The following is a 21311-nucleotide window of genomic DNA, read 5'->3' as shown; positions in this document are numbered from 1 at the left end:
GAATGCTAAGAGGTTTGAGAACTGGTTTGTCCACGATAATTGCGAAAACTGACCAAGAATGGCTAAAATAGTACAAAATTACGTTTATTGATTTACCTTTTGTTGAGTATCATTTAAATTTTCTTTTGTGTACCTGTCTGTTTTTAGAGCCCAAGCTGATCTATGTTAGTAATTCTAATTTTATGTTTTTAGTCCTTTGGACCTCTGTTGAGATCCTTCAACAATAATCAGAGCAGCAAAGTGGTATTATGCATGTTGCGAGTTTTCGCCCGGCTCGCCGTGAAGCGAAAGTAAGACACAAATGGTCACGTTGTCGTATTTTTGTCTGGCGCACGCGGAGCGAAGGACGGAGACACGAAAATACGACAAAGTGATAACCGTGTCGTATTTTCGTGTATTTGCCTAACACCTCGTGGATTAAAAATACGACATGGCACAAATCAGCCACCATATCTATCGGTTATTGAACACAAAAGGAATACTTTGATAGAAACATTCACGTAAATACCAAACACGACAAAGGTTATAATTATTAAACTATTGCAATAAATATTAAGTTTTTGAAGCATCATTTCAACATTGTTTTGCATTTCAAATGATCATTGAAATATTTATGTGCAGCAAAATATGTTGATGTTTATTTGACACTGCTAATGCATGATTGTGTTTTTGAATACAATATCCGCAATTTGTTTTGATGACAGTCAAATCAAGTGCAAATGTAGTACATATATCCGGAGACTTAATTGCTCAGATTACGTGTGTTGTTTCCAAACTAGATCAAACAAGTTAAAGTAGTACTCATTGTTGAAAACATAGCAATTAAAAACGTGGTCAAGCTAGCATAAATACTTGAGAAGGGTAAGGACGAACTCTTTGTTGTAGGTAGCCAGTTGTGAGAGAACAAGGCCTTGCATAGTCCAGTATATATGTGGACTTTTTAAATTGTAATAACATTTATCATCGAGTAAGGTATAGATAGGCAAAAGCGATATAATTTCATTCTAATATTTTAATTATAACCATCATTTGCTGCATTAAAAATAAATTTTTGGGGTGAAGTGCTAATTGTCAGAAGAATATGGAAGGAGGAAAATCTGAAGAGAGACTGGAGATAGAAACAGTCAAGGAGGAGGAGAAGAAAGATGATAATCTTTGTTCAACTGTCGCTGCTTTAGGTGAGTATAAACTAGTATAATACTACATAGAAATGTTGTTGTATTAATTTGTCGTGTTATTGATATGTCGTGATGTTAAAATGATGTGGTATTTATATGTCGTGGTGTTAAAATACTGTTGTATTAAATGTCGTGTTATTGATATGTCTTGGTGTTAAAATGCCGTGGTATTAATATGCCGGTTGGCATGTCGTGATATTAATAGGCTGTGATATTAATATGTCATGGTATTGAAATGTCGTGGTATTGATATGACGTGATATTGACATGTCGTAATGTTTATATTATGTATATGTCGAATTTTTTATTTTTCATTACAGGAATTTGCGGCCTATTTTCGTTGTTATTCGTAGGACTAGTAGGATATAGTATAGCAAAGGTAGCGTTGGGTAAGTCATATCACATGAGTTTAAAAAAAACAAACAATTCTTGCCCAACTGTTTGTAGAAGTAATGTACTGTTTACGCAAGAATGGTCAATACTTTTTTAAAAATGTATTTACCATTTATGTAGGAATGTTTTACGTAAGGCATGTACATGCAATGCCACTGATAAAATATTTAAATAAGTTCATAAAAAAGTAGTAAAAAAAGATTATTTCAGTGACAGATCTGAAAGATGTACTTTTTCCTCATGATATCTCCTTTAGTTACTTCACCTCAAAGAATATTTTACAGATTTAAACATTAAAACATTTCATTAATTATAATGATTGATTATATATTCTTATTTTTTAGTGTTTAACATCATTTACCTATAACTGAAATTACTTCAATTTTCAAAAAGATGCCTTTCCTAATTGTATAGACAGGCAAATTCTGAAACTTTTTTTTATTAAGTATCACTCCAGTCGCTTCCTTTTGGGTTATTTATTGTTAAAATTTCACTTAATAAGTACTCACATATACATAAATTTTATTTCAGTACACTTTATATATAATTATATATTTTCAACAGGTTCTATGAATCTATTCCACTGTGCAATAGAACCCCTTATAGCGGCTTATATGATCGTCAGCGGATTGTCCCCGTTACTGTTCGGTGGCTATGGTTACGATGACGACGATGACGAAAAAAAGTCAAAATTATCCTTGGCCTCGATAACTTTTGCCGTCTTGTTTCACGTCGCCTGGGTGATATGTGGTGATGTATAGTTATAACTCAAGAGTATACAGTATATTTAGGAAATATATAACAATTTTGAGTGCATTGTTTTAGAATAATGCGCGCTTCGAGTTCAAAGGCGTAGGACTATAATCACGAAAGCCGATAGGCCAAGTATTATTATACTGTTATGCAAGAAAAAATTAATATGCAAATAAAAACAAAGAGAGAATTCATAAAAATTATGTGAATAAACATGAGTGGGCGTAGAAGTAGTTTTAGAAGTAATTTTCTTGACGTCTTTTTGTGTATTGACGTAATATGACGTGTTAGCATGGAAAATCTACAGAAGGGCATAAAGAAGTATGCTCAGAGTTGAATTGAAAATAATTTATTATGCACGATTTTCAACCCGTTTGAGTGGAAAGCGTTGTAACGCAATTCTATTTTTTATTTAAATAATTTTTCTGGGTAAGCGGAATCCGAGAGTAGGAATGGTCTGAAATTTTGCATACAAGTTATGAGTCTATACCTACATCATATACTTCACAAGTCACAAAAGAATTCCATTCCCTTTATGTAAAAATATAAAAAAAACTCAGTGGAGTCCCTTTAATCCAAAACGTTACAAGCATGAATAGGAACAGTATCAGAGGCAAATCTTTCAAAAAAAAAAGAAAGAACTTTATCTCATAGATCACGCAAAAGATACGAAATTAGGATTTACATATTTCTGTAGAAAATGATTCTTATTAGTCAATAAAACAGGGTATATCATATTTCGGCTTTAATATTTGCTCAAACAACAAATGAGCCGTGTCTTGACAAAACCAACATAGTGGCGCAATTTCGTCTATCATCACATAATCTAGAAATTGAAATTGGTAGGCACAACGGAGTTCCAAGAGAAAATAGACTATGTCAACAATGCAATATGCATGTCATTGAAAACGAATTCCATTTTTTACTCGTTTGTCCAAAATATTATAACCTTCGTAAGAAATTTTTAAAACCATATTTTTGCCGTTGGCCTACACTTCAAAAAATGGAAACTTTAATGTCATCTAAAAATGAAAAAGAACTTAATAATTTGTCAAGATATTTATATTTTTCACTTAAAGTAAGAAACTCTGATTAACTTGTTTATTGTTAGATCTAAATAAAGACATACCGTAAATAACATATCTGAAAACATATTGTATGACTGTATTTGTATACATATATATTCATATGGACAACAATAACAATTTATTTCAATGTTAAGTATATATCTCATATTGTTAATTGCTAAATCTCATGAAGATATATTGTTAATAACTTCTCTGAAAACATTTTGTACTGTTTTATGAACAATTTATTGTAAAAATGTCTTACACTTTACCTATATTATGTAATAATGGCTATATGCTATATGTAGTTTAATGCCAAATAAAATATTGAATTGAATTGAATTGTTTACGACCAGCATGGATCCAGACCATCCTGCGCATCCGCGTAGTCTGATCAGGATCCATGCTGTTCGCTTGCCAACTCTATTACAAGTAGAGAAACTGACAGCGAACAGCATGAATCCTGATCAGACTGCGCGGATGCGCAGGCTGGTCTGGATCCATGCTGGTCGCAAACCCATTATGTTGGTTTTGTCATGACACGGCTCAAATGTTGACACAAAAGTTTGTTTTCCAGGCAGTGTATGGACATACCCGAACTTCGGAAAATTAAATGATGTAGATTTTGTAAAGTGTGATGATTATACAACTACTGGATGCTTAAAAGACATTTGCGACAAATCGTTCATTACATTTGCTGTTGCCACGGTGACAATTGATTGGATATTCACGGCGTTAGGTGTCGTGGCATTTGTTTTTAAACTGAAGAGTTTCTTCAGCAGAAGTTCTTGTAAGTAAGGCCCATTGTTCGATTTCAACTTCACGAATTCACGATTTCAATTTCACGATTTTCAAATTCAAGAATTCACGATTTCAACTTCCCTTATTCACGTTTTCAGCTTCATAAATTCACTATTTCAAATTCACGAATTAACGATTTTAACTTCACGGAGTGGAAATCGTGAATTCCCGAAGTGACGAAGTGAAAATCGTGACTTTGTGAAGTTAAAATTTTGAATTCGTGAAGTTGAAAATGTAAATTCGTGAAGTTGAAATCGTGAATTCATGAAGTTGAAATCGCGAATTTGTGAAGTTGAAATCTTGAATTAATAGAGTTGAAATCGTGAATTCATGAAGTTTAATCAATAATTTGTGAAGATGAACCCGAGCATTCGAGAATATGAAATGTCACAATCGGTCTTTCGTACATTTCCAACAATTTATTACAGAAGATACAATTTCAATGTTCATATAATTGTGTGGTTGAAGTAATAATTATTTATTATATAAGCAACAGTTTAACATTTTGTCCATATATTTATGTAAAATGTCTCTTACAATTCTTTAGAAATGGCCACGTTCATTTTCCTATAGTTCACTATTTGCATAGTTGAATATTGTGTGTAAATGAATGAGACCTATAGAAAAATTAACAACACATGTATATTACTGAACCAGCTTAATTAAAGCTACCAGCAATGATAATAATCGGTCATGATTTATTTTCTTTTTTCAGAATTTCAGTTATGACATATCTAAGACAAAGACATATTTGTTGGAATATTGATACCTGGAAAACAGTGATCCCTCGGAACCGGAAAAAAGTGATACCTCGGTAGCATTAAAAACAGTAAAATTACACTTTGCATGTTTGATTGTGTCTATCGGCACATCTTTTTGGGGGAAAAGGCCAGAATGTTCACAATATTTCGTCCACTAAAATGTTTACTTTTTACAAGCCTGCAATTTTATGTTCGAAAAGGTTCCAGTAAATATTGCGTTATTTTTTGAATACCCTAAAAATTCGATATTAAGCAATGCTTTAATGTTTGTTATGAGATTGGTGATTTATTGATGATTTTTTTACATTCAGATTGGTGTTCTTCATTTCATAATTAAATCATTTTCGAAAATGTTCTCGATTTTCATGTAATGATTATGTGGAGTTTATTTATGTTTAAAACTATTATGAAAATATGATTATTAAAATTATATTAAATATTTTTTCAAGATTTGATACGTAAATTATTTATTGATTAATATAGTCGAAAATATTATGGAAAAAAACATACATGTATTTTGCATTCTATTTTTGTATCAATTAACCGTCAGTTTTAACATACATGTATTTGTTTCAACTCGACTGTGAAACAAATTCTTGCAACTTATATTAATCATCTTCAAGTCCGCTTCCTGGATCAGTTCTGATGTGATATGACGAAACATGATCGTGACCCGTATAACCGGTATGGGGTTCGAACCCATCATCCCTGGTTTGAGAGGCAGACAATTTAACCACTAGGCTACCGCTCCCCCTCAACCCTTAACCTGCATTGTATGAGAAATAGACTTTCCTAGTTTTGCCATTCAATGAAGTACAAGGAATTTCAAAATGAAAATATAAAACTTGAGTGACTTATGGTATAGTATAGACACTGGTAAGACAGCATTAATGTGCCGGCTGGCATGACCCTTTATTGTGGCAAAGACAAGACTAAAAAATGTGTTGGAGCACCATACTTAATACCGTATTTCGGTATATACCGGACAAAATGATGACCGTTATTTATGTAGCCAATGTCGATTTTTCGTTTCATTATTGGCATTTGTTTTCAAACGTGCCAATAAAGCCTGCAATTTTTTAACTCTTAAACTGGCTATTGTTTTTTCGAGGCACGGCCATGTTTTCCATACGACACCAGAGTACACATTAGTTAAATAAAGGGACTTGTTTTTCACAACAAGTCTCAAACTACGGTAACGTTAAAGCTGCATGCTTCCAGTTGAACCAAAATATTTCTAGAAAATCAACATTCAGAACATTTCAATGTGATTTACATGTGATACACAATTAATGAGTGATTTTGCGGTATTCATCACCATATTGACACTGCATGACTAACACAGTAAGGGCTATTTTTGCATATGCTGACCTATTTTTTGTTTTGTTTAAATTAAAGTGTCATTTTCCAACGTGTAAGTTACTTTCTTTTTTCACTTGTAAATATTTTTCATTTAAATAAATCTTTTAGATTTTCATGAAAATTAGAATCAGTCTCATTGGCTTGTTGCTTTAACACTTGCGATAAAAAAATTAAGTCCAAACAATTATACCAGCAAGATAAATAAGTGCCACGATATAGTTTGGCCAATCAGAGCTTGTGTACGTTTTCATATGGAATGTCAGTAAGTAAATTATATCAAATAAAAGAAAATTCTGGGAAATATCACCGCCAAGATTTTACCGAATCATTTCCATTTTATTTTTCATTTTTTGAAAATTGTTTTATATTTGTTTCTCGGATCTTTCATTTTGTAATTGATAAAATATCAGAGGCCTTAATTTCGACTTCAAAATATACCGACCAGCCTGATTTATCAACTATATTTCATCAAACCCCCCACGTCGGATCACATTTTGCTCAATTTTCTTAATTTGTTTAAATGACATAAAATGACATTAACTTATTTTACCGTTACTTATAATTTCATCATAGTATAAGCTATCACACGACGTACCCTGACATGTTGGGGATGGGTATTGACAGGCGGGTCACACCTTAAACTACCCGGAAGTCGGAATCTGTACCAATAAAACGAACGCGCGCGCGCGGTATAGATCACTATTCTCCTGTAGTCTAAAGTCATCTGGTAAGTTTTTCTAAACTTTTAATTTTTTTATCAATGTATATTTTTTATTCATTTTTATTTATTTTTAATTTTAAGAATTAATTTATTTTTGGATATAAATATAAATTTTTGCTCTCCTACCGCAACAATCTGATACAAAAACGTGTTAAAATGCATCTATATTTGTTGTTTTGTTAACTTTGATATCCATACGAACAAAATAAAACAGAACTAAAAGAAATCAGACTTTTACAAAATAATGTCAATTTACAATATATAAAGTATTATACTCGTCATATAAGCATGTGATAAGTTGACATATACGATAACGTTTTGCCTGCTCGTGGCAACAGTGCAGACCAAGATCAGTCGGCACAATATAGTGCCCTCTCATTATAGACTACTATTTCGTTATTCAGCCAGTACTTATTTCGATATTTTCCCTAAAAAATATATATATTTTTATCCACATTAAAAGATGGACAAGTCAATTCAAGATATTTAGCATAGTAATGGTTACATTAAATGTAAAATGTTTCAATCAAAAACTTATTAACAATTTTGATATTCAAAGTGATATTAAAAATGAAATTCCGTATGCTTGAATTAGGAAGAATTTATAAATTTAAGTAAAATAGCAATTAGGTGGTATGTGCAGTAATAACATAAAAGCTTAAATATTTCACTTATTATAAAATTGTTTTTCAATGCCTTGTTTCTTTTATCATCTATTCTAGTATCATGAAGATCACAGCCCTCGCCCTCGTCGCCTTGTTCGGTGTCCTCGGTGTCACCCTCGGTATGGGATACGGTGGTTACCAGTACGTGCCGGTACATCCAGGAGCCGGTGGTGCCGGGTTAAATGACAATACTTTCTGTAAGTCATTTTGTCTAGTTAAAAATACATTTAGATAGGGTGAAATATATAAGAGCATTTAGATTACTTATAAGAAGAAGAAGAAGAAGAAGAAGAAGAAGAAGAAGAAGAAGAAGTATATACATTTTTTTTGTATTTGGATTACGTTTTCTCATTGTGGCTCGGGTCATTTAATGCAATATTCCCTTATTGGCTCAAATTATTTTCTTAAAATCACTTAATTCATAGGCATACAGTGGTATAAGTATTGCCAGTATATTCTACACAATTTATTGCTGGATATATAGTAAATGCAGATAAAACGTATCAACAAGATCTAAACAATATTTAACAGGAACTCTCGCAAATGTTCATACAAATATCTAGACATCACTAGACATCACTGCAAGACTGTTTTCTATAGATTGTAAGAGACCATTTTCATATTAGCCAAAACCTTTGAATTGAAGGATACAATAATATACCGTTGTTTAATACTTATTCATATTTTAATTCGTCACATATATCTGTTCATATATTTTCAGTGATGCTGATTGGCTTTTTGTTCCTGATCTTGATCCTCTTCAACAGCAACTTGTTCAACACAACAACATCTACCAGCACATCTACAACACCAGCCGGTGTCACCTTCTTAGCTGGTTAAATGGTACGTTCACTTTTTTTCTAAATACGTGACCGGTAGTTTGATGAAGTGATGTCATGACTAACAAAATCTCCAGGTTGAAATGTATGTTTTTGCATTTTAATCTAAAATTTCACTTTTAAAACTGTGCAAGATCCTGTAATTTACTAGTCTAAGAATTTGATCATTGTCCAATGAAATTCCACGTTACAAACGTTCACAATAATAATTATTTTATTTAATTGACAGAACGACTATTAAACATATAATCAGAACGCCCTCCGCTGTTATATAAATTATAACCGAAGACTGACGGAAAGGACCGAAAAGTTGAGATTCGTTATTAGTGAAAATGATAGATAATCAAATACCAAATGTAGTTGCTATGTTTAAAGAAGTCACACAAAATTGTTTTCTTTTGCAGATTTACACATATTGTGAGAATATTTTAAACTTACTGTTATCTACAAGAGACAAAAATCAACCCGAAGATTTTCCAACAACCTTTTTTCGGTAGATACAGGACAAAATCATTCCAACTTGCAACAAAGTTTGAAGCATATGTTCAAAACTAATTTATTTATTTAATAAATCATATAAATCAATTATTTATTTTCTTCCTTATTATTGTTACTGCTCTGTAATACCTCGATGTAAACTCCTCTCTACAGCTAAACAATATGCTTGTTTAATGGGAACAATGTATACTAATTAAAAGTAAAAATAATATAGAACAGCTGGTCGGCTAACTGGTACTCGAACAATATACCTGTATTATCCAACCACTGTACTACGGGACAGCCGAATCCAGAAACCCGTACACTGTACAATATTTCAACCTGTCCCAACCAAACATCTTATTATCCTCGTCTATAGAACACGAGTATAGAACCTGGGAAGAAAAAAATCTGGCCAGATTGAAAAAAAAACTTGAGTTCATCTTAAAAGTGTCAAAAAACCAAAGAAAATCAAAGCACAGAAGGCGCTGGATTTGTTTGGGTCTCAGAATTTCAGAAAGTGAAGGTTGTAAGAATATAAAACAATTTGTTTTTGTACAGTGCCACTAATGCTTTCCAGCGTTTTAATTGTAGTAGATTGGCTATAAAATAGCAACATTGATATTCGATCCAATGTTTATTTGACTTAAACAATTTGAAAAAAAAAGATTTGCCTTAACTGGGAATTGAACTCCAGACCTCTCGCTTCCTAAGCGAGCGCGCAAACCCGTCAGAAACGGTGGATTTACACGTTAATAGCCTGAAGAAAACCATATTATTCTAGTTAGGGTTTGTAAACGACGCAAACTGTTGTTTAACACTTGTGTAAATAATCATGGCACTTACTATATAAGCATGTATATCTATAAAGAATAAAACAATATTAGAAATCGTCGACCATTTGGGAATTAGTTTGCTTGTAAAATTAATCCGCCTGTCATGTGACCATATTTACGCAGTGATCTCCCCTAAATTTTTCGGCCTAAGTGTTACATATAAAGGGAAGTAACCACTTCAAAAAAGTGGTCTGCTTTCGGCACTTGCAATTAACAGCAGTAGAGTCTGAAATTTCGCTACCATTATTTGTTTGGTCTGACGACCCAAACAAATAAAAATACTAATAATAATTGTAAATTATGACCCCCTTTAAAAATACAAAATGTATACAATAAGTTAACTTATAGTATATTTTTAAAGGGGGTCATAGTTTACAATTTGTTTTTGGTTTTTGACACTTTTTAGAGGAACTCAAGTTTTTTTTCAATCTGGTCATATTTTTTCTTCTCAGGTCCGATACTCGTGCCTATGTAAAACACGTGGGAGTAAAATACATCCACCTCTATATTGGAAAAGGTTGTTAGTAGAATAGAATGACCTTTTTAGAGCAATATTATCTGTGTCCAACTAAAATTTCAATTAATATTTTATATCATAATTATAATAAGGAAGCTGTCTAGACCACTGTCAAGGATATGTAAGCTAACATTTAAGACAAATGAAACATCCCTTGCTCTAAATGAGTGATATTTAAGTTTCCTCGACAAATTTCAAAAACATGAGACAAACGTTCAGTTTTCTAAATGTCAATGATATAGGTAATAGTACAACATGCGGTCAAAGATTTCATGAAAAGTACAAGGTATGATCAAAAAGTTCTCGGCCCGACATCCTTCTAGCCACTACACTGGCATTTACACACGATAGGTCGATACCGATATCTTATTGAAGATTACTGACCGAGTTACAGACGGTTTTACACAGATTAAGTAACATAAAACACACTTTGATCAGTAGAAGGGTGTGTCATTTAGATCAAATGGAGAAAGTTAATTAGAGCCGTCATTAAGTACCTTTGTTAGAAAGGGATGTCCCCCAAGGAAATCCATGAAGACTTCATGGATATACTTGACAAGGAGTCTCCTTCCTATTGCATTGTGAAAAAAATGGGCTGCTGAATTTAAGAGGGGCAGGGAGAGCATTGGAGATTATGAGCGGCCTGGAAGGCCAAAAGAGGCCACCAACGACGAAACTGCCGAAGATGTGCACTATCTGGTCATGTGCGACAGAAGGCGAGACCTGCGAAGCGTTGCTAGGGAAGTGGGTATAAGCTTTTGTCCAGTTCTGGCAATTCTTACTGATGTCTATGGCATGTCAAAGATTTTCGCTAAATGAGTCCCCAGACAGTTGACTGACGACCAGAAACAGACCAGGCTTGACATTTCAAAATATCTTTTGTTTCGATATGAGGATGAACCTGATTTTATCTCCCATATGAAACATGGGTCCATCACTTTGATCCGGAATCAAAATAAACAGAGCATGCAGTCGAAGCACCTTGGCTTATCCCCTCCGAAGAAATTCAAGAGGTTGCCATCAGCAGGTAGGATGATGGCTTCAATTCTTCGGGATAGTCAAGGGATAATCATGATTGACTATCTTCAGCAAGGTCGTACCATAAACGGTACGTACTATGCAGACGAATTGTGACGTCTGTGTCAAGAAATCCTGCGTAAAAGGAGGGGCAAACTGACTCAAGGCGTTCTGCTCCTGTCTGACAATGCACCTGCTTACACATCCCAAAATGCGATGGCTGCTGCAACTGACAGCGGCTTTTAAATTCTTCCCCATTCCCCATATTCACCGGACTTGACCCCCTTTGACTTCTACCTGTTTCCGAAACTGAAAACCAAGCTTCGTGGTAGACGTTTTGGAAGCAATGAAAGTGTCCATGTCGGCTGACAATGAGTTCTTTGAGGACCAAAATAGAGAGTTCTATTTTGAAGGGTTAAACAAGTTGGAGCACAGGCGGTTAAAGTGTATTGATGTAGAGGGCGATTATATTGTAAAGTAAGACGGTAAGTTGGGTACTCGGACAACCGGAAGTACATCGGACCAAGAACTTTTTAATTAGTCTTCGTATACACATTGTATATACAAGTGTAGTTATACAGATAACATTGCCATGTAAACACCGCACTTTGAGGTCAAACGAATTTTGTGGTCGAAAGCTTTTTGGTTCAAACGTTCTTTGAGGTCAAACTCACTTTCAGGTCAAAATCGAGAAATGAACCTCAATGTTCGTTTATATGCTTCTTATGAACGCGCTTTGGATTCTAAAGTTATGAAGGTGTCAACTTAGTTCTGCTTCAATACTGAGTACTTACTTATTTTCGATCTGTAACTTTTGAATTATTTAAGCTGAGTTCAAGATGACGTCGATACTAAGATGCATCACTGTGCAATTAAATAGTCTTACTTAGTGCCCTTTAAATGTCAATGTATAAGTAATTAAAAATGTATTTGTTGCTTATTATATGTAAGTGATAAACGTTTTATTAATTTTACCATGTCACAAAAATTGTGACTATATAAAAAACTACTCCAATGCCAATGTAGGCCTATTCCTCATAATAACAGATGTTTCAAATAGCAATCTGTTCAGTTAGGCAAAAGTTTTGGTGCCGTGTTGAACCACAAATTAAATATTATGGGGAATGTAATAAAATGCAGTAAATGTCATCTCACTTCATTTTATTTTCAATCAATTCAACTTCTTTGTAGATGACAAGTAAGTAAGAACACGGGTTAAGCTGTAAATTCATGTCAAACCTATTTCACAATTTTCGATTTCTTTCTTAAATATTTAGACCACATGACATCGCTAATGAAAAAGTTGGACAATGTCGAAAATCATTAAAATTTAGAAAAAAAACATACTTTGTCAACAATAATTATTTACATCTACACGGAAAATCTAAACATGACCACTCGATATTTAAAGATATAATAGCTCAAATTTGATATATTTAAGTCAATATTGATAATTGCTACACAGTCTATTTGTAAGTATTAAACAAACATGTTTTGACTTCACCTGAAGTAGATATGTTATGTTAAAAACCCTACAAATTGCATGTGGTCACAATAAGTAAATACGTGTATAGTGTCATTTAAAAAACTGGCAGTTTTTTTTTAAAGAAAGGACCAACTTTACAGTAATTGTAATAGTGAACGCAGCTTCCAACACATAGTATTCAAACTAGACATATTAAGTAAGATTTAATATATTTCAATTAATTTCTGTAAATTAAGATATTTTACTCAAGAATGAGCATAGTATATCTTTAAGTAAATGTATTTTGGGTTGCCATCGGGTAAAAACCTGCAGTTCTGAAATCTTAACGATTTTTACGTTTGTCAGGTATTTATCATGTTATTTCATAAAAATAACTGTATAGTTATAAGTAAATTTAAAGTATTCTAAAATAAATATTAATATGTGCGCAATGACTTATTTCCAATGTTGCAATCTTGGAAACCATTTTAAACCAGCGTTGCCAGCCTCTGAATTCTTTTCAAAGCAAGTCTTTTCTAAACAATTTAACTTAGAAAGAACTATAAGTAATTAATTTACTACTTTTAATCAAGGTCTTTCAAATATTTGATAGACCTTGTTTTAATACAACTTTAAGAAGGGAAAATTCAGATTTTTATGGGTCGTCACCAGATCCGGATTATAATCAGATTGAAATATGTGTGTATGTGTGTTTCACATCCGCTGTACAACGCTAGTCCATGGGCAAATCTTCTTATGGGCATATTTCCATAAGTATTTCAAATGATAAAAGAAAATCAACAAAGAAATATATCATATGGGCATTCTTATAAAATATTTATGGAAAACAGAATATTGATAGAGCTCTATTAAAGTGATTAATCATTAACATATATATGACGAATAATAATATTTTGTTCTAGAACACTTAATTATCAGCTACATATTTATATGTCATATTGGATCATGTATCCAACACTTACCAACAACATCCATATATATTTTTATCATGGTTTGTATTCATGTACAATATTGAATACTATCAAAATAATTATATATGGTATTACAGCTCTTCTATTATAGACCAATTCATTTTGAAGTAACACTGCTGTATATAATAAACTAATTTTGCAATATTAACTTCACTTGAGTGCTCGAGTTATATATAAACATACAACCGTTCAAATATACTAAACCATATAACATGTCAGCCATTTTTGTAACTAATATCATATTTTTACGAAGCTATAAACCTTTTTTCAACATTCTTTTTACAAAAAAGGTCACCAAGTATTAAACACTTTCATTTACCGTTTACACCATTATATAATCAACAAAGAAAAGCAAACAAAAAACCGGATAAATTGAATATTTTGTTTATTGTAAATAAATTAACAGTTACTAGTACAAATAAATATTGCCTTGGAATGAGTTGATACCAATACAATTGCACCTATGCAAGGTACCATACCGGATGAACGTCAACTTGCATTTTGACCATTGCCTGATGTGACCAGATGAGAATATGAATCGACTTCTTTCATTTGCTGAATTCTGTATAATAAAACCACTTAATTAACTAACATTGTTTTTTGTTGCTGTTTTTTGTTGTTGTTTTTTTGTTTTGTTTTTTATATTCTAATTATTTGAGTTTTAAACAATGCAGTAAAATAATGTTCAATGGTAAAAAAAACTTCTAATAACCTTAATTTATTAACGTTTGTATTTATCGATATTTTGAGAGTTACAAAGACGTTCAAACTTTAGTTACTAAAAACGTGTTTTTCGAGAGAAAAAAGTGAACGAACCGTTTAACCAGTTAATAAGGTGACACCGGCTGGTGTTGTAGATGTGCTGGTAGATGTTGTTGTGTTGAACAAGTTGCTGTTGAAGAGGATCAAGAACAGGAACAAAAAGCCAATCAGCATCACTGAAAATATATTATGAATATGAAAAGAAGAATAATGCACAAAAATATCAGAAATTTTACAGATTGTACAGATTGTTTTACACAATTTATTCTGCAAATTACAACAAGCGTGACTAAAGGTATTTGATAGACTTGTTAACATTTATAAGTCCCGATTTTTCTAATGTTCTATCAATATCATTCTTCTTTGTGGACACAAATTGATAGGAATCATAAAGAGATGACTTTAAAGGGACTCCACTTAGGTTTTTTGGCGTGACGTGACTGGAAATAATATTTCGAAATTTATGAATTTATGATATTTATCCATTTGATGAAATTCTAGACCAATAAATTTTGTGCAAAATTTCTGATCATTCGCTTTCTCCGTTTTTCCAGGATAATTATTGTAATGGTGACAAATTACACTAAATTGAAAAGTGTTGCAACGGGCTAAGAATATCATACAAATACGATTTTCAATTCATTTCTGAGCATGTTTCTTAATTATCTTTTGCATATCTTTCTTTTTTAAGTGCCCCCGCTTATCTATGTAAGAAATTCAAATTTTACGTTTTAAGGCTTTGGACCTCAGTTGAGGTCCTTTAAAACGATATTCTTGGACACGTTTATCTCAGCTTCGGTAAATTTACATTCTTTGCAGTAAAATATGAACACGCAGTGGCAGACGACATGTGATTTGAAGTCACCGACTAAGATTACCGGGCCATACTTGAACCAGTGCAACACATAGATTTATATAAAATAAAAAAAAATATCCAATAATTTCTTTCGCTTCATTAAATGTGTTTCTTTCGAGTAAAAACAAAAATATAAAAAATGACTTACAGAAAGTATTGTCATTATACCCGGCACCGCCGGCTCCTGGATGTACTGGCACGTACTGGTAACCGCCGTATCCCATTCCGAGGGTGACTCCGAGGACACCGAACAAGGCGACGAGGGCGAGGGCTGTGATCTTCATGATTCTATAATAAATTAAAAATAAAATAAATATTACAACATTAAAATATCGGGAAACTATTGAAAATATCGAATTCTCGTTTCAAAGAATGGAGAGCGTTTGAAAAAACATTTTAAGGTTATATACAAATAGTCGTTTTTGTTAAACTCACACCGACAAATGCCACATGACGACTTCCGGTTCACCAAAGTGCGTCAAGTCGGGCACGAATGGGCATCTGAGTAAAACCACTGACCTTCTGAAAGCTAGCCAGATCATTAAGTACACGATAAGTGAGAATAATTTGAAAAATATTGAAAAACTTCGAATTTTTCATAAGACTAAATTGTTAATTTTAAAATTTACTATGTCTTAGATGGTGAATTAAACTCAAATTAAAAATCAAATATATTTACGCTAATGTGAACCACTAAAAACTATTTTATATATAACATTGTTGATTTACAAATAGTTTTGCTTACCTGATGTACAAGTTTGACTACTGTGTGAATAGTAATAATCAACAGTCTGGTTTACCTTATTTATATGGTAAAATTCACTTCCTTGTGGCTAAGGGTGTGCAGCAGTCTGTCCAAAATGTCTGCACACATAATTTTACATAATTTTCTTTCAAACATTGACATCTGATGACATAATTGAAAAGTTTCATTTTAAATTTTATGTTTATTTGACGAAGATTTATATTCTTTAGTTTAGAATATAGCGCTTGAATAGATATTGACTTGAGAAAATTAAGTGTATTCATTAAATATATGAACCCGTTTGTTGATATGTACTTTTTATGCATCATTTGTTTGCAAATATAAAATCTGATTTTTAAGTTTATGTTTTGTATATAAGTAAGCAATTACCTGCTTTTTTAAATTATGATAGTTCATTATCTATATTTATTGTAAAATTTATTGTCTTATTGAAAACCAACATTTTCATAATATTTTTTTCAAAATTTGAATTTAATTATCAATAAATGACGAAAGTACTTCTGAAAATATCATGGTGACGTTTTCTGATCTTCGTGGTACAGAAAATCCAATAATAATTTTAAAAAATCGTCAAGATTTCAAGATTTTATTTTTTTTAAAAATCACAGTAAAATCACGGTACGCTAATATTAGTAAGGAAGACTTACATGTAAAGAATGTTTCCTGGGAAGAAAATCTTCCTTTTTTTCTTAAACAATACTGCGTGAATAGCCAACGCGTATAGATGAAAAAGGAAAAAAAAGAAATATGATAAAAACTGTAGAAACACATTCATATCCCTCACAAAAGCCATATGGCTGATGGTAAGTTAAATAAAATAATGATTATTATGACCTAAAAATATAAATTAAACTAGAAAAAGAGTTTAAGCTCTTTTGAAACTTAAGCGAACTATGGTGGCTGATTTGTGCCATGTCACTTTGTCGTATTTTCGGAAACCATAACGAAAACTTTATTCTTCATTCAACTTAATTCTTCATTGCATGTGAATTTAAGCCTTTACCTGCTGAAACAGATTAATCAACCTTTATTTTATACAAATTTATTTTAGTTCGATTGTGTTGGAAGCTATAAAATTATTGAAACACTGTTGAATCCGTTCCTGGAACCAACCAGTACTAAGCAATGAATGTACAGTTTCTTGCTCAAGGAAACAACGGCTTGCCCCTGACAGGGTTTGAACCCACGGGATCTGCAATCCTTAGATTACTAGTCCGACGCGTTAACCATTCGGCCTTTGTCATCTGTATAGAGCCAGACCAGTATGCACTTCCGCGCAGTGCGACAAGATTCCGTGACACCTTTCAAAATAATAATGGAAAGTTCCAAAAATAGGAGAGGGGAAGTCAATTTATGAATTCAGCAGATTAAGGATAATGTATAGAAATTAGTTACTTATTTATCATGGTAAGATCTATCGTACATGTTGGTGATATTGGTAGTTTTCACTCCGGATCACAGCAGTAAGCCACAATGAATTTACCAGAGCACAGTTCAGCTACCGCATCATTTTTGGGCAGACTGTCAAGCAGTTTACCAGTACTTGTTGCCTTCACATTCGTAAGGAACTTCTGTATTAGCCAAAGCAGAGGTAAAGTGCGAATGACTGTAAAAATGGTTTCATGATCAATCACAACAAAAGTGACCTGTCCCGTCCGGGAATCGAATCCAGGTCGCCCGAGTCCAACGCTCTATTTAAGTTAATTGCTTTTAGTGGAAGGTAGGTAATGCAATTTAGTATCAGACATATTAATAAACCCCAAAATAATTATTTATGGAAGTTGTTGATAAGTGTGAGATACATGACCCAATATTTAATTCCATACATTTATTTAGAATCAGATTTTAAATTGTTCCAAAAATATCATTATTAATCATACTCATTTTCATTCTAAATTCGAAGATATTTAGGGCTTATCTATTTCTGAAATGGTTAAAGAATCTGCTCTTATATCTATACCAGTAACTTGGCATGCATATATATGTTAAAGAAAGAATTAAGTGGCATTTTCCTTACAGGTTGTCAGCAGATTTCGGGAATATGAACTACCGTGAATCCCATATAAAATAACATTACAGCAGTTAACCTTATGCAAAATAGACACATATCCTGGATAGATAGTTTGACTGTTTCATCTCTACCCTTTTCAGGGTGGTCGGAAAAACACTCTGGTCCCATGCTTGAAAGGTATGCGTGATGCGTGTACGCGATCGCACGGTCACATTTCCCACAAAATTCCTTTATTTCTGTACATGTATGACTGCACGGTTAACCAAATCAAATTACCGGTAACTAACGACGCTTTTTAGAATATTTTCTTAACAACTCGTATAATTACTAAACATATCCTGATAGATATTCTACTAGCATTATCTATCACACGTAACATTATCTTTTGAAAGGTAAAATATTTATAGCACTAGCAATATTTAAAATACTGATAAAGAAACCAAAAGCACTGTCTACAACTCAGTAAATGCTTCGATGCCATAAAAGCTACTAAAACACTATGGAAATTATTCTTATAGTGTTGACTTTTCGGCTATAGTTAAAAGTGAACTTTCAATCGACAGGTCAATTTTCTACGAGACGAAAAATAGTCACATACGCAGAATATAAGGTATTTTTAAACTATTAATGGTCCAATTAAAAAGTCGTAAACAGTGTGGTCATGTATGCACATTTGAATCATTCTTTTTCTTTCGTTCAAATGAAGTCCCGCATATCTTCCTATTCATGACAATATCAATAATCAAATCATGTTTTGGGTACAAAGAATTTTAATACTGCTTTATGTCATGCCAAGTTACTGTTGTCTGGGTGCTATGACTTTAAAAAATCACATAGGCATTAAGTATGAGAATAGAAATACAATATGGCCCGTGAAACTCACAAATTAGAAGTTCATTTCTTTAATTACAATGCTAACTAACCTCCGTACACATCTTTAACGAAGATAACTCCAGGTTACACATTTCAAGCAATTATTCCAATGTTTGTATACAAATGTTCGAACGCATTAGAATCCTTCAACTTAGAAAGAAAAGACCATGAAAAAATTAAATTCATTACTTAAATTTTCACCTTTGTATCGGTTTTGAGTTTCTTAACTTGGTCGATTCTTGGATTTGATCAAATTTTTAACAACATTTACTGTTTTGCCCTATAAGTTTGCAAAATGCTACTTCTATGGTAATACTGTAACACTATTACTTGAACCCTTTTCTTAAAAATTCAAAACAGATTTACAAAAATTTACAGTTGCATATCTTTTGATTTAGAATGCCCGTTTTGGACATTATTTATCATTAAAATAGTGGAACCAATAGGTATTTAATACTATGTAACAATAACGTGATAATGTATCTTGCTTATTTGATGGGTTTTTACGCCACGCCAATAAGACGACTACCTAGCTTTACAAGTGGAGGAACACCCCAGGTGCCCCTCACTTCATTATTTCAGACACGTACGGGTACCTATTTCCGTAGATTTCTCCTGTGAAACAATTTTACTCAGCAGGACTTTTTCATTGGAATACGCATATTTAATGTGCACCAAATATAACAATACCATTAAAAAAAACAAAATATAATGATTTAGTTTTGTGGATTTATTTTCAAACAAATGTACAGATTTTTCAAACATTGCTGTGAATGACGTCAATGATGATGATGTTGTAACATGTATGATAGACTATACAAGCAGGGAACCAAAGCTGGGCAACATTCTGTATCCTTGGCAACGTCAGCTTCCAACACGAACAGCGATAGAAAATCTTAATATATTGAGTCCACAACCAGGTTTCTTCGTGAAGACCAAAGTGTTACTGTAAAAGATAGACACATATTTTATTGAAAATATTGTTTATATAGGACGTCTTAAGTAATGTGTTCTGCGATGAAATATAAAACAAAGACATGTTCTGCTATGTGACGTAACATAAGATGGCGTCGTGGCCAAGTGGTTAATGCGCAGGACTAGTAATCTACGGATTACTGGCAAGTTGCTGTTTCCTTTACAGTCATTGCTTAGTACTGGTTGGTTCCAAAAACGCATTCGAGTGTTTCAATAAAGTTTATAGCTTCCAACATTATCGAACTAAAATAAATTTGTATAAACTATAAATTAATGTCACATAAAATATGGTCATTTAGCGCCTGTTTAAGATCTTTGGTCATCTATAGAATAAGACCGGTGATAAAACAGAAAATGTTTGTTTTGAGTAGAATATAGTTTACATCTCACTGCAAATGAGTATTTTGGAATATTGAACATAAATGAAAATTTCCACTATTAAGAATACGATTAAAAGAAACCTATAAATACATGTATATTCTCTTTCTTGAGAAGGGGGCGGATTATATGACTCTTTTATTTACTTGCTGACAAAGGCAATTCTATCTCAGCCCGTCAGCTGTCATTTAATAACGCTACCAGAAAAATGATCAGTCGTGAATGTGCACGCCTTTAAGTTTGGAGCGGTGTTTTCACAATTGAGGGGATTTCAATAGCATAACACAAAACTAGAGGTACCAATAGTATAGGACCTGCATTAAACTTGATATCAATCGTTTATTGAAAGTAATATTCGCAGATCACGTGGCATTTTGTAATTTGATACTTAGTTAAAGTACATGGTATGTTTGCATATGTTGACATGTTTTAGGTTTATAAGAATAGTAAGCGTCTTAAAAAGTGAAACATGAATCTGAAGTTGTGCTGCTTTATATAAGACAATACGGATTCAAAGTAACTTCCGGAATTTCTTAAATGGAATATAATATTATAAATAAAAGTGAACTTACCGTTTAACCAGCTAAGAAGGTGACACCGGCTGGTGTTGTAGATGTGCTGGTAGATGTTGTTGTGTTGAACAAGTTGCTGTTGAAGAGGATCAAGATCAGGAACAAAAAGCCAATCAGCATCACTGAAAATATATTATAAATATGAAAATATATAAATAGATATAAGCGATATATTGAAACAGAACATGGAAATCGTAGTTAACTGAAAGGATTTTGGACTAAAATAAAAGGTAGCCTATTCCAGTAATAGAAAAATAATTTTAGAAAACGTCGT

The 21311-nt window shown here is 32.6% G+C and overlaps 1 protein-coding gene and 2 long non-coding RNA genes across 3 annotated transcripts; 2 read left to right on the top strand and 1 right to left on the bottom strand.

The window, feature by feature from the left end:
* The first annotated feature begins 806 nt into the window (after positions 1-806).
* Positions 807-5019, top strand: LOC132731337 (uncharacterized). Its single transcript, XM_060717502.1, has 5 exons — positions 807-1178; positions 1499-1567; positions 2136-2321; positions 3969-4181; positions 4908-5019. Coding segments are annotated over exons 1-5 (567 nt in total). The 5' UTR covers positions 807-1081; the 3' UTR covers positions 4910-5019.
* Positions 5020-7727: 2708 nt separating this feature from the next.
* Positions 7728-9128, top strand: LOC132731335 (uncharacterized). The gene is made up of 3 exons (XR_009625869.1): positions 7728-7898; positions 8423-8544; positions 8945-9128. It is a non-coding gene; the product is annotated as an uncharacterized LOC132731335 (long non-coding RNA).
* A 5084-nt stretch (positions 9129-14212) lies between these two features.
* On the bottom strand, positions 14213-16285 carry LOC132731334 (uncharacterized). Its single transcript, XR_009625868.1, has 4 exons — positions 16208-16285; positions 15611-15750; positions 14661-14782; positions 14213-14406 (listed from the first exon to the last, which is right to left on the bottom strand). It is a non-coding gene; the product is annotated as an uncharacterized LOC132731334 (long non-coding RNA).
* Between the last annotated feature and the right edge of the window lie 5026 nt (positions 16286-21311).

Source organism: Ruditapes philippinarum, unplaced genomic scaffold, assembly GCF_026571515.1.
Source record: "Ruditapes philippinarum isolate M1 unplaced genomic scaffold, ASM2657151v2 ctg1331_1_1_1_1, whole genome shotgun sequence".
Classification (NCBI taxonomy): Eukaryota; Metazoa; Mollusca; class Bivalvia; order Venerida; family Veneridae; genus Ruditapes; species Ruditapes philippinarum.
The sequence above is the reverse complement of the archived record's forward strand: the minus strand, read 5'-3'. Positions and strand labels throughout refer to the sequence as shown.